Source organism: Poecilia reticulata, linkage group LG3 (genome assembly GCF_000633615.1).
Source record: "Poecilia reticulata strain Guanapo linkage group LG3, Guppy_female_1.0+MT, whole genome shotgun sequence".
NCBI classification, from domain to species: Eukaryota; Metazoa; Chordata; class Actinopteri; order Cyprinodontiformes; family Poeciliidae; genus Poecilia; species Poecilia reticulata.
The window spans coordinates 19,915,395-19,941,658 of NC_024333.1; the positions used below are offsets into that span (position 1 = coordinate 19,915,395).

Below are 26,264 nucleotides of genomic sequence, written 5' to 3' on the forward strand. Positions count from 1 at the left end.
TTTTTTCTCTTTATCATTATTAACAAAGAAAATAATTGATCATTATAAATTGTAGATATAATTTTTTTATATATATTTTAAAATATATTTTCTTATTTTTAAAAATAAACATTGCATTTTTTGTGTTAAAGATGTATTTATTTGGATGGTTTATTTATGCTTAGGTGCTTATATTATTGCAAATTAATTTAAGAGATAGACAAGATTTTTTTCCTCAAATTTTTGTTTATCTCCATTTTAAACAGTAAATTCAATAAGTAAATAAAATTAAATAACATGCAGTGTACCATGGGCTTACTATCAGCAGCAAACAAGAGGTAAACATTTATCTCTGATAATTAGGTTTAAAGTTTTTTAAAAGTTAATGTAAAATATTGTACAATTAGTGCTGTTAAAAACAGTTTTCTCTGTTGCATATTTCTTTTGTTTTTGCTTTTTTGTTAGATCATGAAAAAGTATTCTCATTTGTCAAAGTTGACTTGAGTAAATACAAGATGCAGTTTTCAATTAATGATTATTTTAAACATTTTCCAACCATATGTGATAAATATTATTCCAAACTACAGTTGGTGTTTTCTAGTTCACTGTGGAGGATTCTGGCCCTAAGTTGTTTAATTTGGCCACTCTATGGGTTTTTAGAGCACGATCAGCCCGCTTAAAGCCACAATATTCAACTTTTACAACATAATATGAGGCAGATAACCTGAAAAAAATAAAGTTTCTCCACTTCCTCCCAGTGATAACATTGCAGTCTACAAAAATGCTCCCAGTCAAAAACCAATCAGAGCCAGGAGGAGGGTCTTAGCGTTGACAATCATCCTCGGATAGACGCTGCTTAATGTGATATTGGTGGGAAACCATCATCGGTGGCCATGCTAACTAGCCTTAGCCTTCCTGTAGCGTAGCAGAGAGAAAACCCTCCTCCTGACTGGTTGTTTCTGACTGAGTGGTGTATTTCTGCAGATTGTACTGGGAGCACTGGGAGAAGGCAGAGGAGATCCATTTTTCACAGTTTATTTGTCTCACATTATACTGTCACAACATAATGATAATTTTAACAAGTATGTGGTGAACATGTTTTTATAAAAGCTGCATAATAAAACCTGCTTTATGGATTTTTTTATGGGTGGTTTGAAGCATCTCCCGTTAGCTTGAGATCACAACCTGACCGACGTTCTCCTTCAGGGGTTTTGGTAGAGAGCAGAATAACTTTATTTTTATCAGTTATGACAATTAGTTCAGGTCTGAATCTACAAAACAGCCTCAGACCATCACACATTTTTATTCTGAAAATGCTGCGATGAGGTAAGATAAGGTAATTATATGTAGCACATTTTCAGCAACGAGGCAGTTCAAAGTGCCTTTCATGAATTAGAAATACAGCAAAAACAAAATAAAGACAAAAAGGTAAGGGTAACAACAAGAAAGAAAGCAAAAGTACTACACAATTTAAACTAGGTCTAAAATTTGTTCTTGATTAGTAATAAATACTAATTTATAAACTAGTAGGACGGGCTGCACAGTGGCGCAGTTGGTAAAGCTGTTGCCTTGCAGCAAGAAGGTTCTGGGTTCGATTCCCGGCCCCGGTCTTTCTGCATGGAGTTTGCATGTTCTCCCTGTGCATGCGTGGGTTTTCTCTGGGTACTCCGGTTTCCTCCCACAGTCCAAAAACATGACTGTCAGGTTAATTGGCCTCTCCAAATTGCCCCTAGGTGTGAGTGTGTGTGTGCATGTGCATGGTTGTGTGTCCTGTGTGTCTCTGTGTTGCCCTGCGACAGACTGGCAACCTGTCCAGGGGGAACCCGCCTCTCGCTCGGAACGTCAGCTGGAGATAGGCACCAGCACCCCTCCCGACCCCACCAAGGGACAAGGGTGTAAGAAAATGGATGGATGGAAACTAATAGGACTTTCTTTGTCTCCATGTTTGATTCTTTGTTCTGGGTTGCTATTGATAAGTACAAACTAAATATTGGTTTTAATAGGAATGAGAATAAATAGTCAGTGATTTATAAACAAATAGGGGTTTCTCTGGATCTTAAGTTTGTTTTGCATTATTGAGGTATAAAACTAAATGTTGGTTCCAGTTCTGGGTTCAGTTCTGGATGTGTAAAATATAAAACCAAATTTTGGTTCTCTGTGTTGGATTCTTGTTCACACTTCATAAACTAATGAGAGTTTCTCTGTGTCTTGGTCTGATATCAAAGGTAAAAAGCTAAATGTTGGTTTAGAATAATAAGTACATGTTACTCCAGAACAGGACACATACTTTCTACTATTGTCCACAGGATATTTTCCTTTAAAGCTTTAGATTATCAAGATGTTTTATGGTAGATGTTTGTTTTTTATCTGACCTTGTAGCTCTCACTTTGATGTAATTTATGCCCATTTACTGTCAAAAACTATTCCTTTTCTGTTCTTTAATTAGATTGAAGCATCGTGTTTTGTTTTTGAGATCTTGTAGCATCCTCCATGTAATCAGTATAGGCTTGATTAGTGAAACTGAGCTCAGATTGAATGAATTTAATCACAATTATTTAATGATTTAGTACTTGTAAAAACTAGTTTTGCTGTTGTACGGCTGAAGCTACGTTTAATTAGACAGACAGCATGTGGTTTTCTTAGTGACGGTGAGTGAATTTCCTGATTGGTGGAGCGTCTCCCGTCTTAGAAACGTGTTTTTCTGTTTGTTTCGACATGTGGCTCCTGTAGTGGACGACCTGAGAGATGCTGCAGGGAGGGTCGTCACATACCAAACATTCCTCTGCTTTATAAATAAATACTGTTTAGGAACAAGCGTTCATGTTACACCAGCTTCATGCTAATTTATATTTTATGTCTGTTTTACAGCAAAACTGTCCAGTCAAAAGTGGAAAACATCCTGGTGAGTCCATGAAGTTCAACTAAAACCTTTTGGTTAATCTGATGTTTGTGGAACTAAAGATAATCATGATGTTCAACTTTTTACTTTTCCAATGATGAGGCGATCATTTTCATTTGTTGGGAGTTTGCATTTTGATCCTCTACTGTCCCTGTTGGTCTCTCAGAAAGACTGTTATCTATTCCTCATAGAGGTTTCAACTAAATAAATATTATTTCTGTCATTTATGTTTCACATCGTAGCTTCTTACAGGTTCTTTTATTAGGAAAATCCAGGACGGTACTTCCTGCTGGAAAGGAATCAAAATGTAAAAAAAAACAAAGACGGAATGATTTGACCGACGGCTCCAGGAGACTGAGTTACTACATCCAACCAACCAACCATCCAACCAACCATCCAATCAACCATCCAACCAACCATCCATCCACTCCATCAAACCGTCCATCGAACCAACCATACAACCAACCATCCAGCCAACCATCCATCCATCCATCCAACCAACCATCCATCCACTCCATCAAACCGTCCATCCATCCAACAATCTATCCATCCTCTCCATCAAACCATCCATCCAACCATTCATCCATCCACTCCATCAAACCGTCCATCCATCCAACCAACCATCCATTCAACGAACCATCCATCCAATCATCCAACCAACCATCCATCATCCATCCAACCATCCATCATCCATCCAACCATCCATCCATCCGTCCATCCATCCATTAGTTAATTTTTCCATCATACTGAACCAACAGCATCCATCAATTTATTCTACGTTTTATTATTTTGTCTAAATTATTATAACTTTTTCTTTTTTTGAAAATATGACATTAACTAAAAACCTAGAAAATTTTTAGAATTTTTAAAGCAAAAATAAAAGGTAACTCATTTGATAAATGGCTGGTTCTGATGAACCAATAAGAAAACGATCAGCATTAATATTGATTAGAACTGAGACTTCTCTCTAATTGACAGGTCACATTACGTCACTTTAGCTACACAAGTACAAACTCTGGCACCTCTAAAGTTACACCTGATGTGCGACCTTAATTATCCTTAATTATTTTTGTTTCATTGTGTGAAAGCTGCAGACAACCTTTGACCTTAACCCAGGGGGTGAACTCAGAGGATCAGTGGAGCTGTGCTGGGAGACGTGTTAACAGCAGAAGACTTTCGTTCAGTCTGCAGACCGTCCTGCCCCACAGGAGCCGGCCTGTCTGTCCGTCCGTCTATCCGCAGCGTCTTACTAAACTGAGTGTGTGCGCAGTGTTGTGTTGCACACACAGCAGATACATGAATCCCTCAGAGCTCACTCAGCTGCTGTCACCAACCCAAGACTCTGAAACATTTAACCTCTTATTAAGATGTAGGCACAATATAACCACATGACAATGCAGCAAGACTGCAGAGACTGTACCAGATAAACCTCAGACAGATTGCCATCTGTCATATAAAATACCAGTGAAGCTTTTGGGTATAAGTGAAAAATTTCAGTTACTGATTTAACTCCAAGTGAAATGATGTATTTAGGTGTTGTTGCTTGAACAGGGGTGTACAAACCTTTTGCCACATGGGCCAAATCGTCGAGTCTGAAGTATTCACTGGCCAAGAAAAAAACTAAAATAAAACGAAGCAAATAAAGTCCTCCAATTGTATTTTTTTTTTTTGTTGTTGTTATTCATCACAGATGCAAAACATAAACAGGATTTTGAACATTTGCATTTAATTTTGAAATTCTTTTGTGCTCAGCTGAACAAATTTATTCTCAGATATAAAAACAGGATTTGGGTCAGTTTCCTGTAAAATGTTTAAAGTGTTGTTCAATAAATTAAATAAAATCTGATTTAGATGCAGCAAAGTTTTCTTTTCAGTAAAAGTCCCTGAAAATGTTTCTACTTATTATACAAGCTTAGTTGTAAAAATAATACTTTGTGTTGTACTTAAGATTCACCCCGATTAAAAATATCTACTTTTATCCTCTCTTTTTAATGTCTACAGCAAGATGTGGAGAAGTTCTCAGACATTGAAAAACTCTACCTCTACCTCAAGTTGCCTACTGGTCCCAGCAGCAGCGCAGAGAAAAGGTAAAACCTCACAGGGCGATAAATCGACTTTTTTAACTAATCAAATTTTTGGTTTTTCCAAGATTAAATTTTTGGAAAATCAGGATTTTTTTCCCCATGGTGATGTCGGGACGCGAAGATGGCGGCCATCTTGACAAGCTTGTTTTACAGTTTCTATTTGTTTGAACTTTAAATTCAGAATATTAGAGCCAGGCTACAATTTTCTTTAAATTGCAAGAGTAAAGTCATGATATTACAAGAAACATATATGACAATAGAGTCAAAATAACACAAGAATAAATCACAATATTAGGAGAGTAAAGTAATAATTTTATATTTTAAAATAAAAAACTAAAATGAGAAATTTTAAGACTCTTGTGAAGTCATACTTTACAGATATTTAAAATGGTTGTAAAGTATGACTATTTTGAAGAAAGAACCACTTGAACTGAGCTAACCATTTTTCTATGTAAAACAACTCGTTTTCTCATCATTTTGAGACATTTTCTGATAAAAATGTGTTGTTTTTCTGCTAATTTTACCTTAATATAGCCCAGTTCTAACACTCTCTAATTTCCTTTTAAGAAAATCAGATCTGGTATGAAAAAAAATCAGAGATTTTACCTTAAGCCATGTCGCCCAGCCCTGACCTCACCTGGATTATATAAATAAACATCTGAGAAATAACAATGATCCATGATCAAACCACAGGACATGTTTGTGATAAGCTGTTTGAGGAGGTTTTAGTGTTGCTGAATCAGTTTCTGTGCAGTCAGTGACTCGGCTCTTTTCTCAGTGACCAGAGCGCCCTGTCGTCCAGCCGCACTCAGCAGATGCACGCGTTTGGCTGGATCCGCGACCATCTGGAGGAATACCCGGAGACCTCGCTTCCCAAGCAGGAGGTCTACGATGAGTACAAGTACGGGCAAAACTCTGCTGCAGAATTCCACCTATTTTAGCCACAAATTCAGAGTTTCGCTTTTAGCATACAGCCACTAAATCAGACATTTTTCAGAAGTTGCTTTTGTTTTTCGTTTTTCTTTGTGCGAACACCTTACAGTGTTTGTGCCGCGTCCTGCCCTACATTACTGCAGGCTAAAGTGTCGGTATAAATAGATGCAGCAGGCATGAGAATCACAGAGCAGCATGTGTTGGTAATATTAGAATGGAAAATCTGAGACAGCCATTGAAAAGCTCTGACACTCTTATATAACTTTTTTTTTTTTTTTATCTATTTAACGCCACCAGAACAAAAATACAGCAGTCTCCAGAAACATTGGCGCCTTTGGAGCCGGCTACTAAAAAAAGACCAAAAACATGCAGCAGGCTTAGTGTTTGTTTGATGCCTACAAGGTTTGTCTAAGTGAACGGGAACTACAGCTGATAATCAATCAATAATCAACCAGGGCAGAGGTTTTGGTGAACTTTACATGTTTATTTTGGGACCTGAATTGACTCATACAACCTGATGGATCTGTAGTGTCAACAGGTGAAGGTTGTTCCTGCAGAATCTGGAAAAGTCTGGGATTTGATTCAGCATTGTTGGGCCAGTTTGGAAAACAAAAAATGAGTTTCCAAAAATTATTTGCAATTCCAGACTTTAATTCCTGTCCCATCTCTCCAAAAACCACAAATCTTGCCATCTGGTTTGTAGTGCAAATATTTTAGTGAGACAAAAGTAACTTACAAGTAACTTTTCATATATGAGCTTGTTTTATGTAAATAATTCCTTAAAAAAATACTAGTTCTACTGGCAGATTATTTCACTTATAATATAGACAAAATGTCTTCCGTCCTTCCTTCCCTCCGTCGGTCCATCTGTACCATTATTCTTTTTTGTTTCCTTCCCGTCAGTTCTCCTATCATCCCTCTCTTACTTTAAATGTGCCAAAAAGCTATAGTGAAGTACTGCTTACGGACCACAAAACACTTAAATCTATTAATTATTCATAAAGTGCTGAAATTCAGCGCACTGCAAAAATATTCACACCGTTTTTATACCCGTACCAATGTCTCCACATTTTATCACATTACAACCTTAAACTGTATTTTCTTGGTATTTTTGTGTGATACACCAACACAAATACATTTATTTTTTTAAATCAACTATTAATGACCGACTTTCATTTTATTCAAATAAAATTCTGAAAATTTAGTCCAGTTTCAGGCTGTCTCTCAATCAGCTGTGTGAAGTTTAGAGGCTGTGTGTTTTGTTTTTGTTGTCAATCCTATCGAAATAACTTCTGTGAAATTTTATGAAGGGCAACAATTTTGGGTTTTGGGGATGTTCAATTTTTAGGAAATAAGATTAAAAAAACACATACACAGAGTTTTAAACTTAAGACAGAGAAAGTTATGTAAGAAGCATGTGTTACTGTAGAATTTCGATGCAAAATCCATTTTTAAAAAAGAGTAAAAACTATTAAAACCTGCATTTGTTATTAGAGCTACACTTAAAAACATTAGTTGATTCTATATCGTTTGTTTAAGCAAAGATATTAAGTAAAGTTCAAGAGCCACTTGTGGCTCCGGAGCCTAAAATTATATTGATGTGACAAAAAGCAAAAGTCAGTGAGATAAAAATGCCATTGAAAGGCATTTCACAGTAAAAACACAGAGCCGAGGCGTCATGTGACCGCTCTCTCACGCTTTGCTGTTGTTATTTACTAATTTATTTTCTCTCTTGTATGATTCAGGAGCTTCTGTGACAATCTCAACTATCATCCACTGAGTGCCGCAGACTTTGGAAAGATGATGAAAAACGTCTTTCCAAACATGAAGGCGCGTCGGCTCGGCATGAGAGGGAAATCTAAATATCCTTTACTGGAATGGATCGTACTGTACTGGTCTGGCCCATGTCTGTCTGCATGTGTGTGTGTGTGTGTGTCTCAGACCATCTGCTGCAGCAGTTCATAAGCTCTCTAAATATAGATGTGAAATGAAATGAAGCCCCCTTCCACCTCAAAGGCAGCAGCAGAATACAGAGACCCTCGGGGGGGCGTCTCTGTGATCTTGACCTTCATGCGTAGCCGAGCCTGTTGAGCTCGTGACGTCAAGCTGCTGTTTAGTTTGCGTTCGTGACCTTCACTGAGGTTAATGTCATTATCTCAGAGGAAGGTGGGGTCAGATATCTTCAATTTCGTCAAGTGGCTAAAAAAGACGTCTTGGTCAGCTGAAGGAATACTGGTTTTTAGATAAAAGCTTCAGAAAAACTGTTTTTTATTAGCATTAGGTTGAATTAAAAAGCTAAAACATAGACTAGTTTTACTGTGTAAGATTTTTTTATTGCATGTATCAATAACAATGCAGTTTAAAGAGCTTAAAAATAATAAATAAAAAGAAACATTACAATTCAGTAGTAAAATAAAGCAAAGTAATAAAACTAGATGTTCAGTCAGTGTGCCAGTTATTAAACAATGGCAATTCTAAAATTGGTTTCTATCTTAAACGAACTCAATGTTTCAGCATTTTTTCAGTTTTCCTTGAATCTGGTTCTGAGCATCTCCAGCATGTTTGGTCAGCTGGTTTTACTGATGTGCAATGGCTACTGGAAAAGACAATAGTTTTGTTGTTGACTTATCATCCAGAAACCACTTCCTAAATCCTTGTTGGTTGTGCAGGAGACTCTACTTCTGCTTTTCAAAGATGTAGGGTTGCATAATTCCACATTTGTTTGCAGCCATTTTCACGTGAGCGTAAACGTTGAGTTGGGGGTGTGGCCAGCAGCAGCTTATTTGGATTTAAAGAGGCTCTACACTGCAAAATCTTACCAAGTAATTTTGGTCTAGTTTCCAGCACAAATATCTTAGCAAACTTGAAATAAGACAAAACTAACTTACAAGTAACTTTTAGCAAGATAGAGACTTGTTTTAAGTAAATAATTCTTTAATATTGATGAAAATGTACTAGTTCCATGGCAGATTATTTAACTTATAACAATACATTTTTCCCATATAATAAGTTAATTCATCTGCCAATAATAGAGCAATATTAAGGAATTATTTAATTAAAACAAGCCTCTATATCGAGCTGAAAAATTACTTTTAAATTAATTTTGTCTTATTTCAAGTGTAATAAGATGTTTGCACTGGAAACTAGACCAAAATTACTTGGTAAGATTTTGTGTTTTTGCAGTGTAAGCAGCTTGTTATGAAAGAAGCTCATTACAGAATAAAATCTCATTATTTAGGAATGCTTTTATATAAAAGTAATGAACATGTGTTGTTTAGCCCATAGAGCGTTCCTAACCTGTTTAAATACTTCCTAAAATGTTTTGGCCTTAACATGGACTTACATATTGCTACAGTGGACTAAGAAAGAGACCGTTCGTCCACATGCCGTCTTTACCCACTTTGGACCTCCATAAATCAGCAGATGGAGTAAGCAAATCGGACTTTCAAAAACATTTTGTAGTGCTGCTGCTGGAGAACCTTTTATTAATCTGTCCTTTCCTGTATAACTCCATCCGTCGAGCAGCTCCAGTGTGACGCCCTGGAGTCGCCATGCCATGTGAGCGGCATCAAGGAGGAGGTGCGGTTTGCAGCCTGTGATCTTGTGTGTGAGTGGGCCCAGAAGGTTCTGAAGCGCCAGTTTGATGCCGTGGAAGACCTGGCCCGCTTTCTGATCGACAGCCATTACATCAGCAACAAGTCTCTGGCAGCTCTCACGCTAATGACCGGCGCAGCAGCTGCAGCACCAGGTGAGCAAGTTAACGCTGCCGAAAGGTGGGGGAGACATCTAGTGGCACTTACGTGTTACTGCACTCTCTGTGGAGGACCAAAACTGACATAATTAGGAATAAAATCGGAAATTTGTATTTTTTGTTTTTCCTTTTCCTTAAACATGTGTTTTTGTAAAAAAAAAAAAAAAAAAAAAAAAAAAAGCATATATTTTCTTTTTCCTTTTCCTTAAACATACATTTCATCAAGAAATTTATATTTTGTTTTGTCTTTTCCTTATACAAGCGTTTGTTCTTTTGTCATTGGCCTTGTCTCCTTTTTTAGTGTGCGTTGCTTTAAATTTGATTCATTTTGTCAAGTCAGTTTTTGACTTGAAATATTTTTACTAAAATGATCAAATGTTTTTTAGACACTTATTTGAGAGGACATTTATTTGAGAAACGTTTTGGGGAAAACATTACTTTTGGGAGTACTTTTACTACATTGTACTTTTACTATGGAGTATCAGCTTTACACTCGAGTGAAATTCCTGTATGCTCTATCCACTGTGAGTAACTTCAATTAATAAAAACCAAACTTGTTTTAACCAAAAATAAATAAAAACAAATCACGAGACACACACCAGAAGTTTTTGTTAAAGTTTGTTAAGTTTTACAATGAAACAAATTGATTTGGTAAAATGTTTATTTTGCCTGATTTTGTTATTTATATAAGTTATTTTCATTGTGATCTTACCAAATACCAAAATTTCCACATAGTTTTATATTTTGGTCCTTCTGGTTATGTATTTTTTAACTATTGATTGATGTTTAGATCAGTTACTCATTACTTGAGTTGACTTTTTGCTAAATCCTTTTTTACTATAACTTGAGTAATTTCTTTTTACTTTTTCTTGAATACAAATAAGTTGAAGCAGTGCTATACTCTTATTTGTGTTCAGTTTTTGGGTACTCTACCCACCACAGAGCAGTACAAAATATTTTTTCATTGTGAACAGTAAACTATAAATAACATTGTTGTTGCAGTGTGTCTTTAAGTCCTTCTCCTCTGTTTGTCTCCAGAAGTCAAACCTCAGCAGACCGTCTCAGCCTTTGCACCCACAGCCGAGGCTCAGCCTTTCCAGCCTCAAGTCAAAATGTTTTCGTCGCCGTCCGTAGACGCAAAGCAGCAGCTGCAGAGGAAGATCCAAAGGAAGCAGCAGGAGCAGAAGATGCTGTCTCCTGTTCTGGGAGAGGAACAGGCGAAGCGGATGCTGGACAGCGTGACTTGTAGCAGCCCCAGCCCTCCCTCGCCGCAGCCGACCATCGGCATCGTGGTGGCAGCTGTGCCGAGTCCCATCACAGTAAGAAATGAGGATTATGTCTTTTAATTTTACTCCCTGCTTCGGCGGGGGTGAAATTACAGTAATAACCCAAGATTGGCGGGAAAGCACAACGTCTCCCCTTTCAGAAACCACTGGAATGTTTCATATAGCGCAAAGTGTGGCGGAATTACGGTACTGCAAATTTGGCTGGATCCACGCCGATCCATTCAGTCTGGAAGGGTTCATCTTAGGGCTGAAACGATTCCTCCAATGATTCGAGTACCTCGATTATTAAAATTCCTCAAGGAAAATTTATCTGCCTCGAAGCTTCGTTAAATTATGTTTCATTATTTAGCGCACCGTGTTCTGCCCGGGTCGTTATTGTGGTGGGCAGCGCTCTCACTTCCGCCTATGAGTTGTTGCTAAGCGCTAGCAGCGTACATTGTGTGGCGCGATTATCAGAGTGCTGTCGGTACCGCGTCGTCACTGTGAGAGAGAGAGAGATAGAGAGAAAGATACTCAATTAATCTAAAAAATATTCAATAGAGTACTCGATTACTAAAATATTCATTTACGACAGCCCTGGTTCATCTGATTAATCGCTTCAGCCCTAACTGTATTTATAATTGTTTTTGTGTTTAGGTGCAGAAGAGCGGGCAGCTGCTGTCACCGAGTCCTGTGGCAGCAGTGGAGAGCAAAGTTCTGCCGATCAACTTCCAGATGGTTTCCCAGCCGGTTCAGGTAGTGAAGCAGAGCCCCAAACCCGCCCAGAATAACCTGGCCAGTCCAGTGGGGGAGCGCCCAGTTCGCCAGCGCTACGCTCAGATCCTGCCCAAGCCCTCTGCCACCTCCGGCATCGCCATGCGCTCGCCCTCCACCATGATCATCGCCAACAGCCCCATTAAGACGGTGATGACCACATGTCAGGTCAGCCCTGTCAGCCTGGTCAAGATGACCGCCATTTCTCTGGCGCCTACCAGCGGGGAGACGACGTCCCTCACAAACACCACGCTGCGGCCGACGTCTGCAGGCGTCGCTTCTGCAGCCGCAGCAGACGCCGGCTCCAACCAGAACGCACGGAGCGCTTCCGCTGTGGCCGTCCTGGCCCCGATAACCGGGGCAGACACTCAGAGCATGGATGTGGAAATGGAAGTTGAAGCAATACATATGAACAGGCAAATGCAAAATCCCAGCAGCCAGGCTTTGACCCAGGAGGGAGCAGCAAGCAGAGCTGGAGGTGCAGTTCAGAGAGCGGCTAGTGTGCCCATCCCTCACTCCAAAGGCTTCCTGGGTCTGGAGGAAACATTGGCCAACACAAGCAGTGGAAACTCCTCATCTGCGGTCAAAAGTAGCAGTAATACTGCCAATAAAGCCGGCTCTTTACTCTTAACCTCTCCTAATCTGAACACCAGCACTCTTTCTTTAGCAAACACCAGCAGACTATCGTCCTGCGGAGAATCCGCCCAAGCAGAAGACGGGTTCTTATCAACAAAGAGCTTCAGGAAACGCTCGGGCCTCACTTCAGACCTCTCCCCAGTCAAACGGGTTTTTATGCCCCAGCAGCCAGCAGAGGGCGCTGGTTATGTCCAAGGCCACTGTAGCTCAGGTAGACCAGAGAGTGCGCCAGCCTCCAGGGAGCTGGAGATGAAAATGAGCAGCGTCTTCTCCTCTCAGGTCCATGTACAAAGTTCTTCCTCTCTCTTCGACTCTGTTGCCAAAACACAAAGCTCAATGCAGAGGAAAAACACTCCCAGTGTTATGGAAACCGGTGACACCTTGATGCAGGAGCAGCGGGGGCACACGGTGGGTAACATTCACGGCATACCAGCTAACCCCGGCTACCAGAATCATGCAGGCATGACTTCAAACTCAGCTTATCAGTGCAGTGCTGCTGCAAACTCCCTTCAATTTGTGAATCAAGCAGCTTCTAATCAGCTCCCCATGCAGGAGCACATGGATTACTTCTCCTTTGATGATGATGTGACGCAGGACAGCATCGTGGAGGAGCTGGTCCAGATGGAGGAGCAGATGAAACTGAAACGGCTGCAGGAGCTGGGAAGCTGCGGCCTGCTGCAGGGCCAAGCCATCCTGACGCCCAACAACATCGCATCCGCCAGCCAGAGGATGAGTGGCTTCTACCAGGCCCCCAGCAGCCTCATCCACACCCCCACTCCCACCTCAGAGGTGATGGGTGGAGCCCAGGCCCTGACCGGAGACAGCCCCTTTTCCCGGATCGCCTCCACCACCCCAGTGGACAGTGCCCTGGGCAGCAGCCACCACACCCCCATCGGGACGCCTCACTCCAACTGCAGCAGCACCGTCCCTCCCAGTCCGGTGGAGTGCAGGAACCCATTCGCGTTCACGCCCATCAACTCCAGCGTGACGTGTTTCCACGACAGCAGCCCCGTCTCCAGCAGCCCCGTCAAGCCCATGCAGCGGCCCACGGCGACCCACCCCGACAAGGCCAGGCTGGAGTGGATGAGCAGCAGCTACAGCAGCGGCGGCAGCAGTGGCGGCGGCTCAAACAAATCAAACAGCGGGATGGGAATCCTCACCGGCTACAGAGGCCTGACAGACGAGCCGTTTCAGAAACCCCACGCCTTTGCTGTTCCCCATGTGCGCCACCATGACGGCCACTGTGGCCGCCTGACCCCCATCTCCCCGGTGCAGCAGGTCGCCAGCATGAGCAGACAGGAGGGCTTCGCCGTGCCGGCGCCTCTGGATAACAAAACCACCTGCATGACGTTTCGCTGTCGCAGCGTGAGCCCGGCCGTGCATCAGAGGAACCTCAGCGCTCTTCCCAACGTCCCGCGCTCGGTGGTGTCCCCCTTCAACTCGCCCGTGACGCCCGAGGTGCTGAACATCTTTGCCAACAGCGAGGCAAACCTTGGGGTCAGCAGCTTGGCTCAGAGGAGCCGCTCCGTGCCGCTGAACATTATGATGCAAACCGAAGTGCAGCAATGCAGCAACATCAGCAGCATCCTTCTGAGCAAGCTGGAAGGATGCTCAGAAGATGACGCGCTGCGCGGTTTGGGCGCGCATGGTGTTCCCTCCGCCTACACTGCTCGGATGAACCTGACCCAGATGCTGGAGTCCAACTCCAGCCGCCCCGGCGGCGATGACACCCTGAGCCTGATGGCATCTGAGTCCGGCGGCAGCTCACAGCAGCCAGGCTACCTCATGGAAAACACTGTTGGCGAACAAATGAGTCTCTCAGCGGGCAACAGCCAAACTCAGCCAGCCTCTGCCGAGCAGCAGCAGGCTCAGTCTGCAATGCTAGCTTTGAGCTCGCAGCAGCATTTGGACTTCAGGAACACGCAGCAGCACCACGTCCTGACGGGGCCGCTCATAGAGCAGGTGTCGGAGTTTGCCGCCGGCGGGGCAGACTTCCCCTGTGAGATCAGGATGACATCAGATCTCTCTGGCAGCATCACCGACCTGAACTCACTGGACACAAACCTGCTGTTTGACCCCAGCCAGCAGCAGAGCCGGTTCCACAGCGCCGCAGCCGAGGAGCTGAACGACCAGCTGTTCCAGCAAATCAGCAACACGCCACACTCAGGCGGACTGGACTGGCTGGAGAGCAAAGATCACCCCACTGTTGGGCTGATGGGCTGAGAAATGAGTCTTTTTCCATTTAAAACTGATGTAGCTGTGTGTTTTTTAATGTATCTATCAGGTATTTACACCGTAACTCTAATGTACTAACAAAGGACACACTGGAGGTTTGTCCGGTTCAAGTGCCAGGCTGAACTGATATAATGCTGCAACACTAAAACGTCCCTTTAATTATACAATAAAAAAAATCACCTCCTGTTTTATCAAAAGCAACTCCAGCAAGCAGACAGAGCAAAAAAGATCAACACTAGCCTAAACTCACTGTTGTATATTTCTCTAAACATACAGGTACATCATGGTATTTAACATTTAACAAACTGCATCAGTGTTTAAAAAAACATAATATAAATGAAACTATAATCTATTCTTAACTATTAATATATATTACCACAGATCTGTGTGTCTTTGACTTTAATGTAGGAATAAAACTCAACAGTTTACTTAGATATTAATATAAGTTAACCTGTGTGAAAGTGTTCACCTGTGCTGCATCGACGTCTAATATTCTCATGTTTCAAGACACACAAATTCAAAATTTTACATAAACACACAAAAATTTATTTCTTTTGACATATGTTCTCATTTGCTTGATAAATTAAACTTACTTAAAGGAACAAAGTATTCAGATTGTAAAGGGTTGGGAACGCAGTTTAATACATTTTTGTTTTAGCTGAAGTATAAAGTGTATACATGTGTTTGTGGTTCTATTTACTACAAAGTTTAGATGAATACAAAAACCTGGTTCAGAATGCGAAATAACTGACATTTTTCTATTTTTAGATTAAAAAGATAAAAATTATCCATCTAAACCAGCTGTCTGCTTCTAGGTACACACTAGTTTACACAAACATGACATTTTGATCCAAACTCATCCATGTAACTAATCTTATATACAAATATATTTATTATAATGTTTTATCTATCTAATCATATACAAATATAACCAGCCACATTTATTTTCAACCCTGGTGAAGAAATAAATAAATCACACAGAAATATTATAAAAAATCCAGCACTTAGAGTAGGAATTAAAAAATCCAGTGTTTAGAAATAATTACGTCTACAAAATCACCACTGGTGCAAATGTTGAAATGAATGTAGCTGAAGCCTTTATTATTTATTCTTTACTTATGTCTACTATTAACTTATTTATACGTTACACAGAGGTTTGTTTTCTTTAGCCGCTGGTGCATAATGATGCATATTTATTATCTGTATGTCCTTTAAAAAAGCGATTCAAACAGGAAGGGAGACCAATTACTCTGCCACTGTTGATCCAGTTAAATGCAGTTATTCCCTAACTTTGATTATTTACGTTATTTTCCTGTAAGAGACAATGCTACTGCAATACGAGAATGAATTATTGAGTTTTTCTTTACAAAACGTGTGTAAAAGTTATCTTTACAGAACCTTAAAAGGAAGGGGAAAATACTCCTAAAGATTTTCAAGCTTTAAAAACATTTTCAATGTTTGTTTTGTGCTTTTATTTAATAGAAACATCGTCGATCTGGGCAGATTTAGCGCTGATAATTCCCATAAAACTACACGATTTATGCAATTTCATCAAAAAGATGTTTTGAGATATTTTCTCAAAAATAGCTTTGAATAAAATATGTCTCACCAGCAGGGTCCTTTTCAACCACTAAATAAAAGAAAATGTTTATAATAAAACCACTTTACTAACAAAACCCATTGAATGGGTGGTTCTTGCACTGTTTTTATTAATAATGAACATGAAAAGCAATTGCAATCTCTTTTGTTTTTTTGTTGGTTTTTTTGCAAGTTTCCCGCTTCTCTCTTGTGGCTTTATGAATATTTATCTTAAACCACTGCATGCTAGAAACGAATTACCTGGATTTTATTTCATAACTCGAGCCAGGTGCTGTAAAATCCCTGCTGTGCTTAAACTGGCAGGACAATTAAACGGAGGGTCAGACTGAGACGTGGTGAAGAAAACTTCACCTTTACGTCAACAGAAACTCTCACAGAGGAATAAAGACAGAATACGGTTTAATCCTCATTAATATGTAACGTCAGACTCGATCCTTGTAACGAAAGCTGTGCTTTTATTTTATTGGCTGGGCTGTGTAATAAACCTGTGGCTACAGCGCTGACAATCTGTTGTGCTTTACAATAAAAACAAGAATAATCACTGTGTTCAGGCTGCCATGTGGAGCTCCTCTTCCTACCCAGGCAGCTTCACGCTAAACTAAAGACGTACCTGAGGATCTCTGGTTCCTGAGCCTTATGTCCATGCCAAAGATGTCTCCTCCAGAAACTTGCACTGTGCAGTGAGTGTAATGTTAAATAGTGCTGTGTGCTAGCAGCTAAAAGCCATGTAACTGCACTTTGAAGGTACGACGAGAAGCAGAAACCTTGTGACGTTTACAGCACTGAAAAGACGTTTGTCTCTAAAATTTAGTAGTCTCTCTGTTCACTGTCTTTGATGCTTTTGTTTAAGCAGCAGGAACATGTTTTATATAGGAAAACTGATCCTACAGGCGACGTATTGATCTACTGTTTGTAATTTTTATTGGTGTTTTTCTGATCTGACTCTGTACTGCTGTGTTTTTGTACAGACTGGAAGTGTGATCAGTTCTGGTTGCTTTACTGCTATTTATTTACGCCGGGTTGTTTGTACAGAAGAACTAAGACATGTAATGTTGCATAATCACAGTAACTCAACTGGTGTTTTATATTATGAACATATACTACCACAATAAGGTTAATCTCTTCTTGTTTTATTGAATTTCCTTTTAGATGCATCCTGGCTCCTTAGGTTCAGGATGGAGCTCCAAAAACGTTTGCACTTATGTGGAAGTGGCACTATGTGTAATGGGTGTCTGTTCAAAAAATAATGTCTGGATACATTAAAAATGCAGTCAGCTGAACCTTGCTAATTATATTTGACTGCTAAAATGCAGACTTTATATTTGTTGTGTGCATTTTTCCGCTCCAGGTTTCCATTGTTTAACTGTGTGTTCGTTAGCACTAATGTTTCACTAAGACTTTACCCTTCCTCTTGTAAGTGGTGCCGAGATGTAGAGCTTCTCTCCACTGTAATCATTTTGCTGTGACATTTTTTTTGTGTTTTGTATTTTAGACATTGCTTTTACGAGAGGAAGTGCTTGTTGATGCATTTTTTTTAAAACACTTTTTAAAACTAATAAACATTTTTAAGTACAAGAGTCTGCCGAGTTTTTATATCCGTGCGAAGGGAGATGAAGCAGGGGGTTTACCTCAGCAAGATCCCATATGAGAAATTACAAATGTTTTAGGCACATGAAAATAGTACGGAACAAGATTAGGGCCACTGGAAAGACAGAAGAATTACTTTTTTCTCAGAATTCTGAGATCAAAGGCAGAATTCTGATATTAAAGTCAGAATTTTGAGAAAAAAGTCAGAATTCTGAGAGTCAAAATTCTGACTTTAATCTCAGAATGACATTAATCTCAAAATTCTGAGATTAAAGTGAGAATTCTGAGGGGAAAAATTTCAAAGAAAAAAGTCAGAATTCTGAGATCCAAGACATTATTCTGAGATTAAAGTCAGATTTCTTTTCCAGTGGCCCTATTCCTTTTCTGTGAAAAAGGCATGTCACGATGAGAAATATTGCAAGATGTCTGAGTTTCCATAGCAACAAATGTCCTCTCTGTATAGTGCCAAGAGAGAATATTTTCTTGTAATGATTATGAATAGTTTTTCACACTTTCTAAATGTCACGCTTTCCTTTCAACTTCCAGTACCTGATCAGGCTCAGGAGGTTTAATGTTAACAGAAGAGGAGACTCCACATGCAGGTCCTTATTTGTCCAATTACTTTAATACTTTAAAGGTTAAATGTGAGATGAGTAATGTTACAGATCTGATTTTTAGTCTGATTTTTATTCATCTAAGTCCAAATGAAAAGGGACCATCACATTCTTTAAGTCACTTAAATCTAGCATAATTATTTTGGTGTAGGAAGGATGCTAAACTCAAACATAAGCTAATGTGTCCACAAATAGAAGATAAATAATTTTAAATTGGATATTTAAAATCTGATGTTCACAGACATTCTCTAACCAGTCTGACTGAGACCGAGATGTTTTGCAAAGAAGAAACAAAAAACATTCAGACTTCAGAGCTGCTGTCTCTCCCAAAAGACCTTCAGACGAAGCAGGAGGAGAGTCTATAAATTGCAGACTCTGGGGAAGTTGTTAGAGGCTGAAAAACACCTGAGACTGGCTTGTATTGGTTCAGCTACTAGCAAAACGATTAAACGTAAAGCCAGAGGAATTATTGAGATCGGAGCATGCTGTGTTTACATGTCAGAATGGCCTAGTCAAAGTCAAAATCCAAAATACCTGCATAATAGATCACTTCTGATCATAAAACTGTCAGGCAGTTTATGAAAATCTGGAAGTTTCTTCTGACAAGTCTCTAGTTTATGGAATGTTTGTTTGTTTTATAACTTTAATACAACTCTTTCCTACATCAAAACCAAAATCTAGATTAAAAAAATTATTCTGGGTACAGAATTTTATACCCACTTCATCGTTGCCACAGTAACAATGAAGCTGGGACTTTTTTATTGCAAGGCAGCAGAGCTAATATTAGAGCTAAGATCAAATAATGGAAAACTACTATAGCCATAAATAAATAACAGACTTGTACATTTTCAGAACTGTATTAGCATAAAAAATATAGAAAATAGGTCTCCTCACACTGCTGGGGGAAAAAATCTAAGGAAAATAATTTTGAATCTGTTTTCTTTTGTTAGGATTCTTTCAGGAGAGAATAGATAGTCTGAAACTACACCAAAAGATTTTTATGAGATGTATTCACAAAGTTTAATGCATTACAGTAATATTAAAATAATTAATATATTTGCCTTTGACAATAAGAACTCAATTTAAATTGACTAAATATGTTGTTTTCATAGAATTTAAAATAATGAAAACATTAAATCTTTAAATTTAACAAGTCTGGATTTTCTTGTTATTGTGGGGAAAACTTTAAAATTAATCAATGGCTGCCAGATTAACTTAAAAATTTACAACGTACTCACTTGTATCATATCTCTTTGGATCAACACCACTGTTGCTGCAGGTGAATATTTTGGCCTTTTGTGATATGCGTTTTACAGAAAAATGTGTGTTCTCTAAACAACAGTAGCAACTGTGGGCTGCTGGCGATCTCTAGCAATGTTTAAGCCAACTCCAGCCTCAGTACGAAGTCTGAACTTTTCTGGTGTGTATCTGCAGAAAATACAAAAGCAAGAGGAAAACTGTCACAGGGTCTCTGCCCTTTTCCAGAAAACTGTTGTTTTTGTCTGCAGGCTGGCCCAGAAGTTTGATGCACAGGTTGAAGCGCTCAGGCAAAATTAAAGAGAGATTTCTTGACAGAACTGATCACTGAAGCTGAAAATTGCAAGGCAAGAAACCTTAAGGATTGCAATGTGAATACTGCGTGAGAAAGAAAACATATTTTATATCTTGGTTAATCCAGATACTGCACTCAAAATACAATTTCTGAGTGCAGTATCTGACTGAAATGTATGTAATGCTTCAGTTCGACGCTTACCGGAGATTGTCTGCGCTGTAAACAACTATCCGACACTCCAAAGAGAGAAGTGCAGATCCGAATGAGGCGGCTGTTAATGTTAATTTAATACTTGGAAGCGTGGCCAACGTGGACTGAAAGACTTCGTTCACATCTTACTGCTATTTCCAAACTACGGCAAACTACAATTTTAAAGATGTGCACAACTTCTCCTTCTGTTTGCTGATTGGTTCGGTTGGAACTCTATTGGAGAAATCGAGCTCAATGGGAGAAGTCCCAGATGGAGCACTGAAGGGAGATGAGAATCGAGTGTAACTGCATAAGAAGGCAATGGCCAGGCTGGCATTAAGGTGGATATAGTGTGAAACATTTTGATCAATTTGATTTCTGAAAATGCACAGAATGGAGGACTTTGAATTGGTTTTATGTTGTGATCCTATATAAAGCTCCAGCGCACAACTCATCTGGTAGGCAAAAAGGTAAACTGGTGCTCAATATATACAGGTCCCTAACAGAGGATATCATTTTAATCCATACAAACCCTGTCCATCCCTGAGAACCCGAATTGTCCGGAACAATCACCAGGTCATCAACTTTTAGTGTGTGGACAGGAAATCACTTTGAAAACTTGATCCTTCATAGTAACTTTATTGCTGCTACTTCCTTGGAAATCAACTGATTCATGTGTGAAGAAACTTTGCCAGGAAACATGATTGATATGTTTCCTGTCCGCACAGACTAACGCTGGAAAAGGGAACGTGTGAAAATGATCAAATAAGCATGAGATTCAGATTCCTTTAAACAAGATGAAGAAAATGTTCATAATTAGCTACAATAAAGGCTTGAATATGTCAATCTTTGTTAAATTAATTTACTAAAATAAATGAATGGTTCGATAATTGTCCAATTTATTGAGTTGCACATGTGTCATTCTTCTTGTAAGCACTTTTTTACAATGTAAACTTAAACATCCACATCTTTTACAAAAGGAATTAATGGAAATGAGTACAATATAACACCAGCATAGATATTTCTACATCAACATTGATCAGAAAAAGACAAAAAAAACATCTGAAGTTGCAAGCAACAACCTTGATAGTCTAAGTAGCCAGTTGGATTGGGGGGAAATGGAAATAGCCAGTAAGTACACCACATATTTCTTAACAGACCTTTTTACTTGAGTGACTTTTTTGTCACAGCGTATTTTCACTACGTTGTCTTTTTTTTAATTTTTACTTCAGTAATTTTATATCACTACTCTTACTTGAGTAAAATTTCTGGAATCTCTACCCACAGTGAGTAACTTCACTGAACGAAGAACAAATATGTTTTAATCAAACATTTACCAGACACTCACCTGCAGTTTTTGTTAAGGTTTTATGTTTTATATTGAAAGAAACTAATTGGGGGGGAGGGGGGTGGTTTCATTTAGTTTATTTATTTTGTATTTAAATGATTGATAATTTGATCAGTTATTGAGTTACCGAGTAGTCCTTTTACCAAATACTATTTTAAAACTCTGACTAGAGTAATTTCTTGGATGGCTACTTTTTACTTTTACTTGAGTAAAAATAAGTTAAAGTACGTAAAGCCCTGTAAGAATTTTGGCAAGTAGCAATTTGACAAAAACAGAATATTATTATCTTCGGAGTGTTTTGTGGATTGATTTAATGTCAAAACGGCCTACCATACTCGGTTGTAGCAGGAACCCTGAAAAAAAGGGAGGAGGAAGCAGGAGGAGGAGGAAGAGGATGGGTATTACCAATGACGGCAAGGCCACAACTATCCACTCGGTCTGGTTCACGGTAGTTAACTGTCAGCGTAAACAGTCGGAAGGACTATCAGAGACGGCACACCTGAGCACATAAGGGCAGACTGTTCTTCGTGTCGCCCTCTGGGAGGAAGAAGAAGGATCTCATGATGGCTGCTGTTTCTGCCTCTCAGATCAGAGGACTCCAGGCTGACGAGGTAAACCAGAGTTAACTAAACGTTAGTGACCGAGGCTGCTCACGCGACCCGACCGTTTGACATCTCTCCCGCTTGCTGTTATCCGGCAAGTAAACTTTAAAAAGAACAAACAAAAAACTGAAAAAGTAGTGGATGGCTATCTCAAACAAAGGTTTACTTTCGATAAGTGTGATTTCGTGTCAGCTAAATGAGAGAAAATGAAGGGTAAGATAAGAGGGAAAAATCGATATGTCTACTTAAGAGCTAGCTCGAGTTTGTCGGGGAGGAAGCCAACTGTCAACGCCTGAGTTCCTGCTTCTCAGCACGCGAACACCAAACTTTGATAAAACAGACTTTGTTTTCAGCAGCGGCTTCACGGACCCACGTAGACCCATCACAGTGGGTCAGATTGACGACACTGATGGCGACATCTCACGATGATTAATAAATTTAATAGGCAAGTCACGATTGGGCTTATGGGGGGGAAATGTCCTCAAGCGCCAAGCGCTGTCAGGAAATTACGTCACCCATACACTAAACAATGCTTGTGTGGGAGGAGAGCAAAGCCTGATAGGATTCAAGTGGAACTAGATCTACTTTAGATTTTTTTTTTTTTTTTGGTCTGTTCTGCTCACCTGTACGCACAGCCAGCCCAAGGCATAGGTGAACTAAGCAGCAGCTAAAGGTCTGAAATGTCACACAAGCGTGGTTTAGTGATTGTAAGTTGGTGGAAAAACAAATAAAGCTAGTGAACATCAATCAGTAAAATGTACTGAATTTCCCCAGAAATAACCAGGATTAACTTTTCAAAAGAAGACTGCTGAAGATTACTTCCTTCATACCGACGGAAAGCTGTAAAGTTAACAACTCTATGAAGTCAACTGTCCACAAATCGCCATATTCTTGCTCGGAGAAGGGATTGCTGCTTGATGCAGTCAACTGCATTAAAAACTTGTTGGTATAATAAACTGAACTTGACTGCATTGAATCACGACTAGGATCAAATTGGAATGTTTTAGTGTAATTTCAGTCTGTCTAAGTGATTGATTTAGTTGCATAGTCTGTATATAAATCTGATCGGTTTGTTTAGCTCTGTCAATTTGAGCTAAAACTGAATTTTTATAAGAGTAAGAGGAACATTTTGATAGTTTTTAAACATGGACACTTCATTTCAAGTGCTAATAAATTACACAAGGGATTCAGCCAATATCTGGTGAATCTTAAATCCTAGTTATAAACTATATTGATGGCTATATTCGATGTATAATGGGTTTCTAAGGAGTATATTCTTTTTAAAGTAACATTATGCAAGTTTTGTATGTTTATAACTGAAAACAACTAAGATTATATACGCAATGGTTTGTAAAAGTATTCTATTTAGTTTGATCATAGTTTATTCTTCATTATCTGGGGTCCAAGATGATTATTTATTAATTGAAAAATAATCTTTGCATGTTTCTTTGCAGTTTATGCATTTTATCTAGGAACATTTTCCTCAAGTATGAACCATAAACTTTTATAGGTCCTTATATAACACCAGAAAGATTTAATCACCAAACATACTAAGTTGGGCCAAAAATAACACTTAAATATTGATGTTTAGAAGCAACTACGTATGCAGGTGACAAAAATAAATAAGTAAATTAAGATGCTGGTCTGCTCATAAACATTGAATCATCTTGTAAACAGCTTCCTAAATTCTATGTCTTGTTTTAGTTATCTTTAATTATTGTTATTTTTTTGGACTAAATGTGTTAATCCCACAGTTTGTAAGACATCTTACACCAAGCCCCACTCAGGTTTACAGTCCTGTTTTTAATTTGACATTTAGAAGCCACTTTTGTGCCATTATTAATTTAGCTTGTTAAAATGTAAATTTTTTGGTGTTTCATGAATGAAAAAAAAACCGACAAAGAACATAAAAATGAGGTGAAAATATCTTAATTTGTTTTATACCGGTAATAACAAATTCATTGAGATTGTATAACTTTACAAAACGATGACTGCTCTGGATTAAACATCAATCCAGTCATCGTTACATGCTTTAACTTTTGTTTTGATTTTATTTCCCTGTTGTTTTTTTAATTATTATTGTTCATTTAGGAGGCGTCCAGAATCCTTAAAGTGAAAGTTATTGCTGGAATTGGACTGGCCAAGAAAGACATACTGGGCGCAAGGTAAGTTTTTCTTTTTCTTTTTTTTTTACAATGTCATTGCTTAAATGTAATATTTAAGTAAACGGAAGTTAGCTTGCTATTAAATAAACAATAAGTTTCAGTCATGACACAATAACGGCAGGGGGAGAAAACACACAGCAAACACATGAATGATGCAAACTCCAAAAAACACAAATGCACCAGAAAAACGCTGCAAACAAAAACTATTGCCATCACAGAAACCTGCTATTAGCAAAACATTTATTTCCATCTCTGCACAGTCACAAGGTGTCATCTACCAGTAGAGATCCGCTTGAGGTTGTTTTTTTGTCCTATAGTTTCCTCCAAAATATTTTTAAATCCATCAGAAAGCTAGAAAACCTGCCACCAGCGTCCTGTTCGTGGCTCGTTGGCTGCTTTTGCAAAACATTGCCTCGTAAACAAGAAGTGTTGTGTCTTTGTAATTCTGTTGGAAAATCCTTATTGTGAAATGATTGATGCAGAGATTTTTAACAAGTCAGTAACCACAGCAGGTACAGTCAAAACACTCAACAATTCAAACAAAACAGCATGACAGTGACTTCACCTACACTTTCTGTTTTATTGACAAGGAGTCAAGAATCCAGTTCAGTACACCAGTAAGTACTTTTTCCAATATATTGCTACAGATGGCTGTTACATTAACATTTAGCCCACTATTGGGCCTATTATGTCACTTATTCACTATTCACTACTATTTACCAGAATAAGGTCAAACCAAGATCAAGTCAGTGTCCAAACCCTTTGTGTCTTTTTTCCAGGCTTTAAGAGCCAACAAGACTTGTTAAAGAGTGCAGGAACACACCTTTAAAAAAAAGTCTTCTGATTTTTTCAGTTGTGTTTTTAAAATATTGGAACGCAATAGCAAAAAAAAAGAAAAAAAAAAAACAAATTAAGGAAACAGAAATAAATAACTGATTTGTTATGTTTAAACATCATGCCCCAGGAATACTGAAATGAGTGACTGTAGTTTTTTGGAAGATACTTCTGGTAAAACTTTGGTGGGTTGCTAACATGTTTCCATCTCTTTATTGGTTTTATGCTGGTAAATTATGCCTCTTCAAGACTTACAGATACAATGATGATCTCTTTTTTTGTTGTTATTCTGAGATTTTTCTTCCTTCTTTTGTCTGTAACCCATGGCGCTTTTCAAATGTATTTATTTAACTCTTTAACATTTCCTCTTTTTGTCACTTGACAAAAACTTCAAGGGATTTTATGTAAAAGACCTACATGAAGTAGTGGATTACTGTGATGCAGATGAAAATTATACTCTACAAACAAAAAGAGAAATATTTTTGCATGCATTTGTATTTACTCAAATCAAATCTAGGGCAATCCAGTAAAATTTTGCCGTCAGGTTCAAATGTTGCTGCCACCTCTCTTTTATACAGAACCGATTCACAGTAGATGTCAAAACAAGCGGCTCCAATTTATATCCATAAGTATGTAGTCAATGCAATAGACTAATCCAATAATTATTCATGTAAGACCAAAAAGTATTTAATTACTTTGATCTGATTTAATTTCTGAAAATAATGTAACCATCAAAACAAAATAAAAAGTGACGTGCAGGTTCTGATCTGGTTTCAAAATAATGAAACAAACAAAAAAATAACATCATTAATACAAAATAACAAATTAGAATAAAAACACCAGTACTGTACAGTATAGTATCCATGTTAGAACAGTGCAAAGTCATTCCAGTAACAACAACTACTGTTTATTATATGATCTCTACATAGCGCAACGGACTCTGCAGATAGAAAATAACATGAAAATAAACAGTTTGTTTACAAACTGGTGCATTTTCGGTTAAAACTTCTAGGCCTGTCACAATAACCAATGTTTCTGGACGATTTATCCTCCAGAAGTTATCGCGATAACTGATGATGTTTTTGAGACAATTTACTAGTAATATAATGGTAATAATGGAATAATAATGCAGGAACACATTCCAATGAACATTTAATAAAGTGGAAGTGGAAGACATTTTGAATATCCAAAGTAAATAACAGAAAAAACAAATAAAAT

General features: G+C 38.7%; 2 protein-coding genes across 3 annotated transcripts in view; both read left to right on the forward strand.

The window, feature by feature from the left end:
• Positions 1–17,727, forward strand: part of LOC103462527 (DNA-binding protein RFX7) — a 22,204-nt gene extending 4,477 nt beyond the window's left edge. The window contains exons 2-9 of the mRNA XM_008405390.2: positions 2,848–2,881; positions 4,880–4,965; positions 5,741–5,863; positions 7,641–7,757; positions 9,239–9,323; positions 9,421–9,643; positions 10,685–10,965; positions 11,569–17,727. Coding sequence (XP_008403612.1) covers positions 2,848–2,881; positions 4,880–4,965; positions 5,741–5,863; positions 7,641–7,757; positions 9,239–9,323; positions 9,421–9,643; positions 10,685–10,965; positions 11,569–14,544 — 3,925 coding nt within the window. The 3' untranslated portion in view covers positions 14,545–17,727. The remainder of the gene's footprint in view (positions 1–2,847; positions 2,882–4,879; positions 4,966–5,740; positions 5,864–7,640; positions 7,758–9,238; positions 9,324–9,420; positions 9,644–10,684; positions 10,966–11,568) is intronic.
• Positions 17,728–21,784: 4,057 nt separating this feature from the next.
• Positions 21,785–26,264, forward strand: part of nedd4a (NEDD4 E3 ubiquitin protein ligase a) — a 33,765-nt gene continuing 29,285 nt past the window's right edge. Inside the window, exons 1-3 of one of the 2 annotated variants that reach the window (XM_008405394.2) lie at positions 21,785–22,056; positions 24,139–24,212; positions 24,803–24,829. In XM_008405394.2, the coding sequence (XP_008403616.1) occupies positions 22,006–22,056; positions 24,139–24,212; positions 24,803–24,829 (152 nt within the window). In that variant the 5' untranslated portion in view covers positions 21,785–22,005. The remainder of the gene's footprint in view (positions 22,057–24,138; positions 24,213–24,802; positions 24,830–26,264) is intronic. The other variant, XM_008405395.2, reaches the window with a different exon arrangement.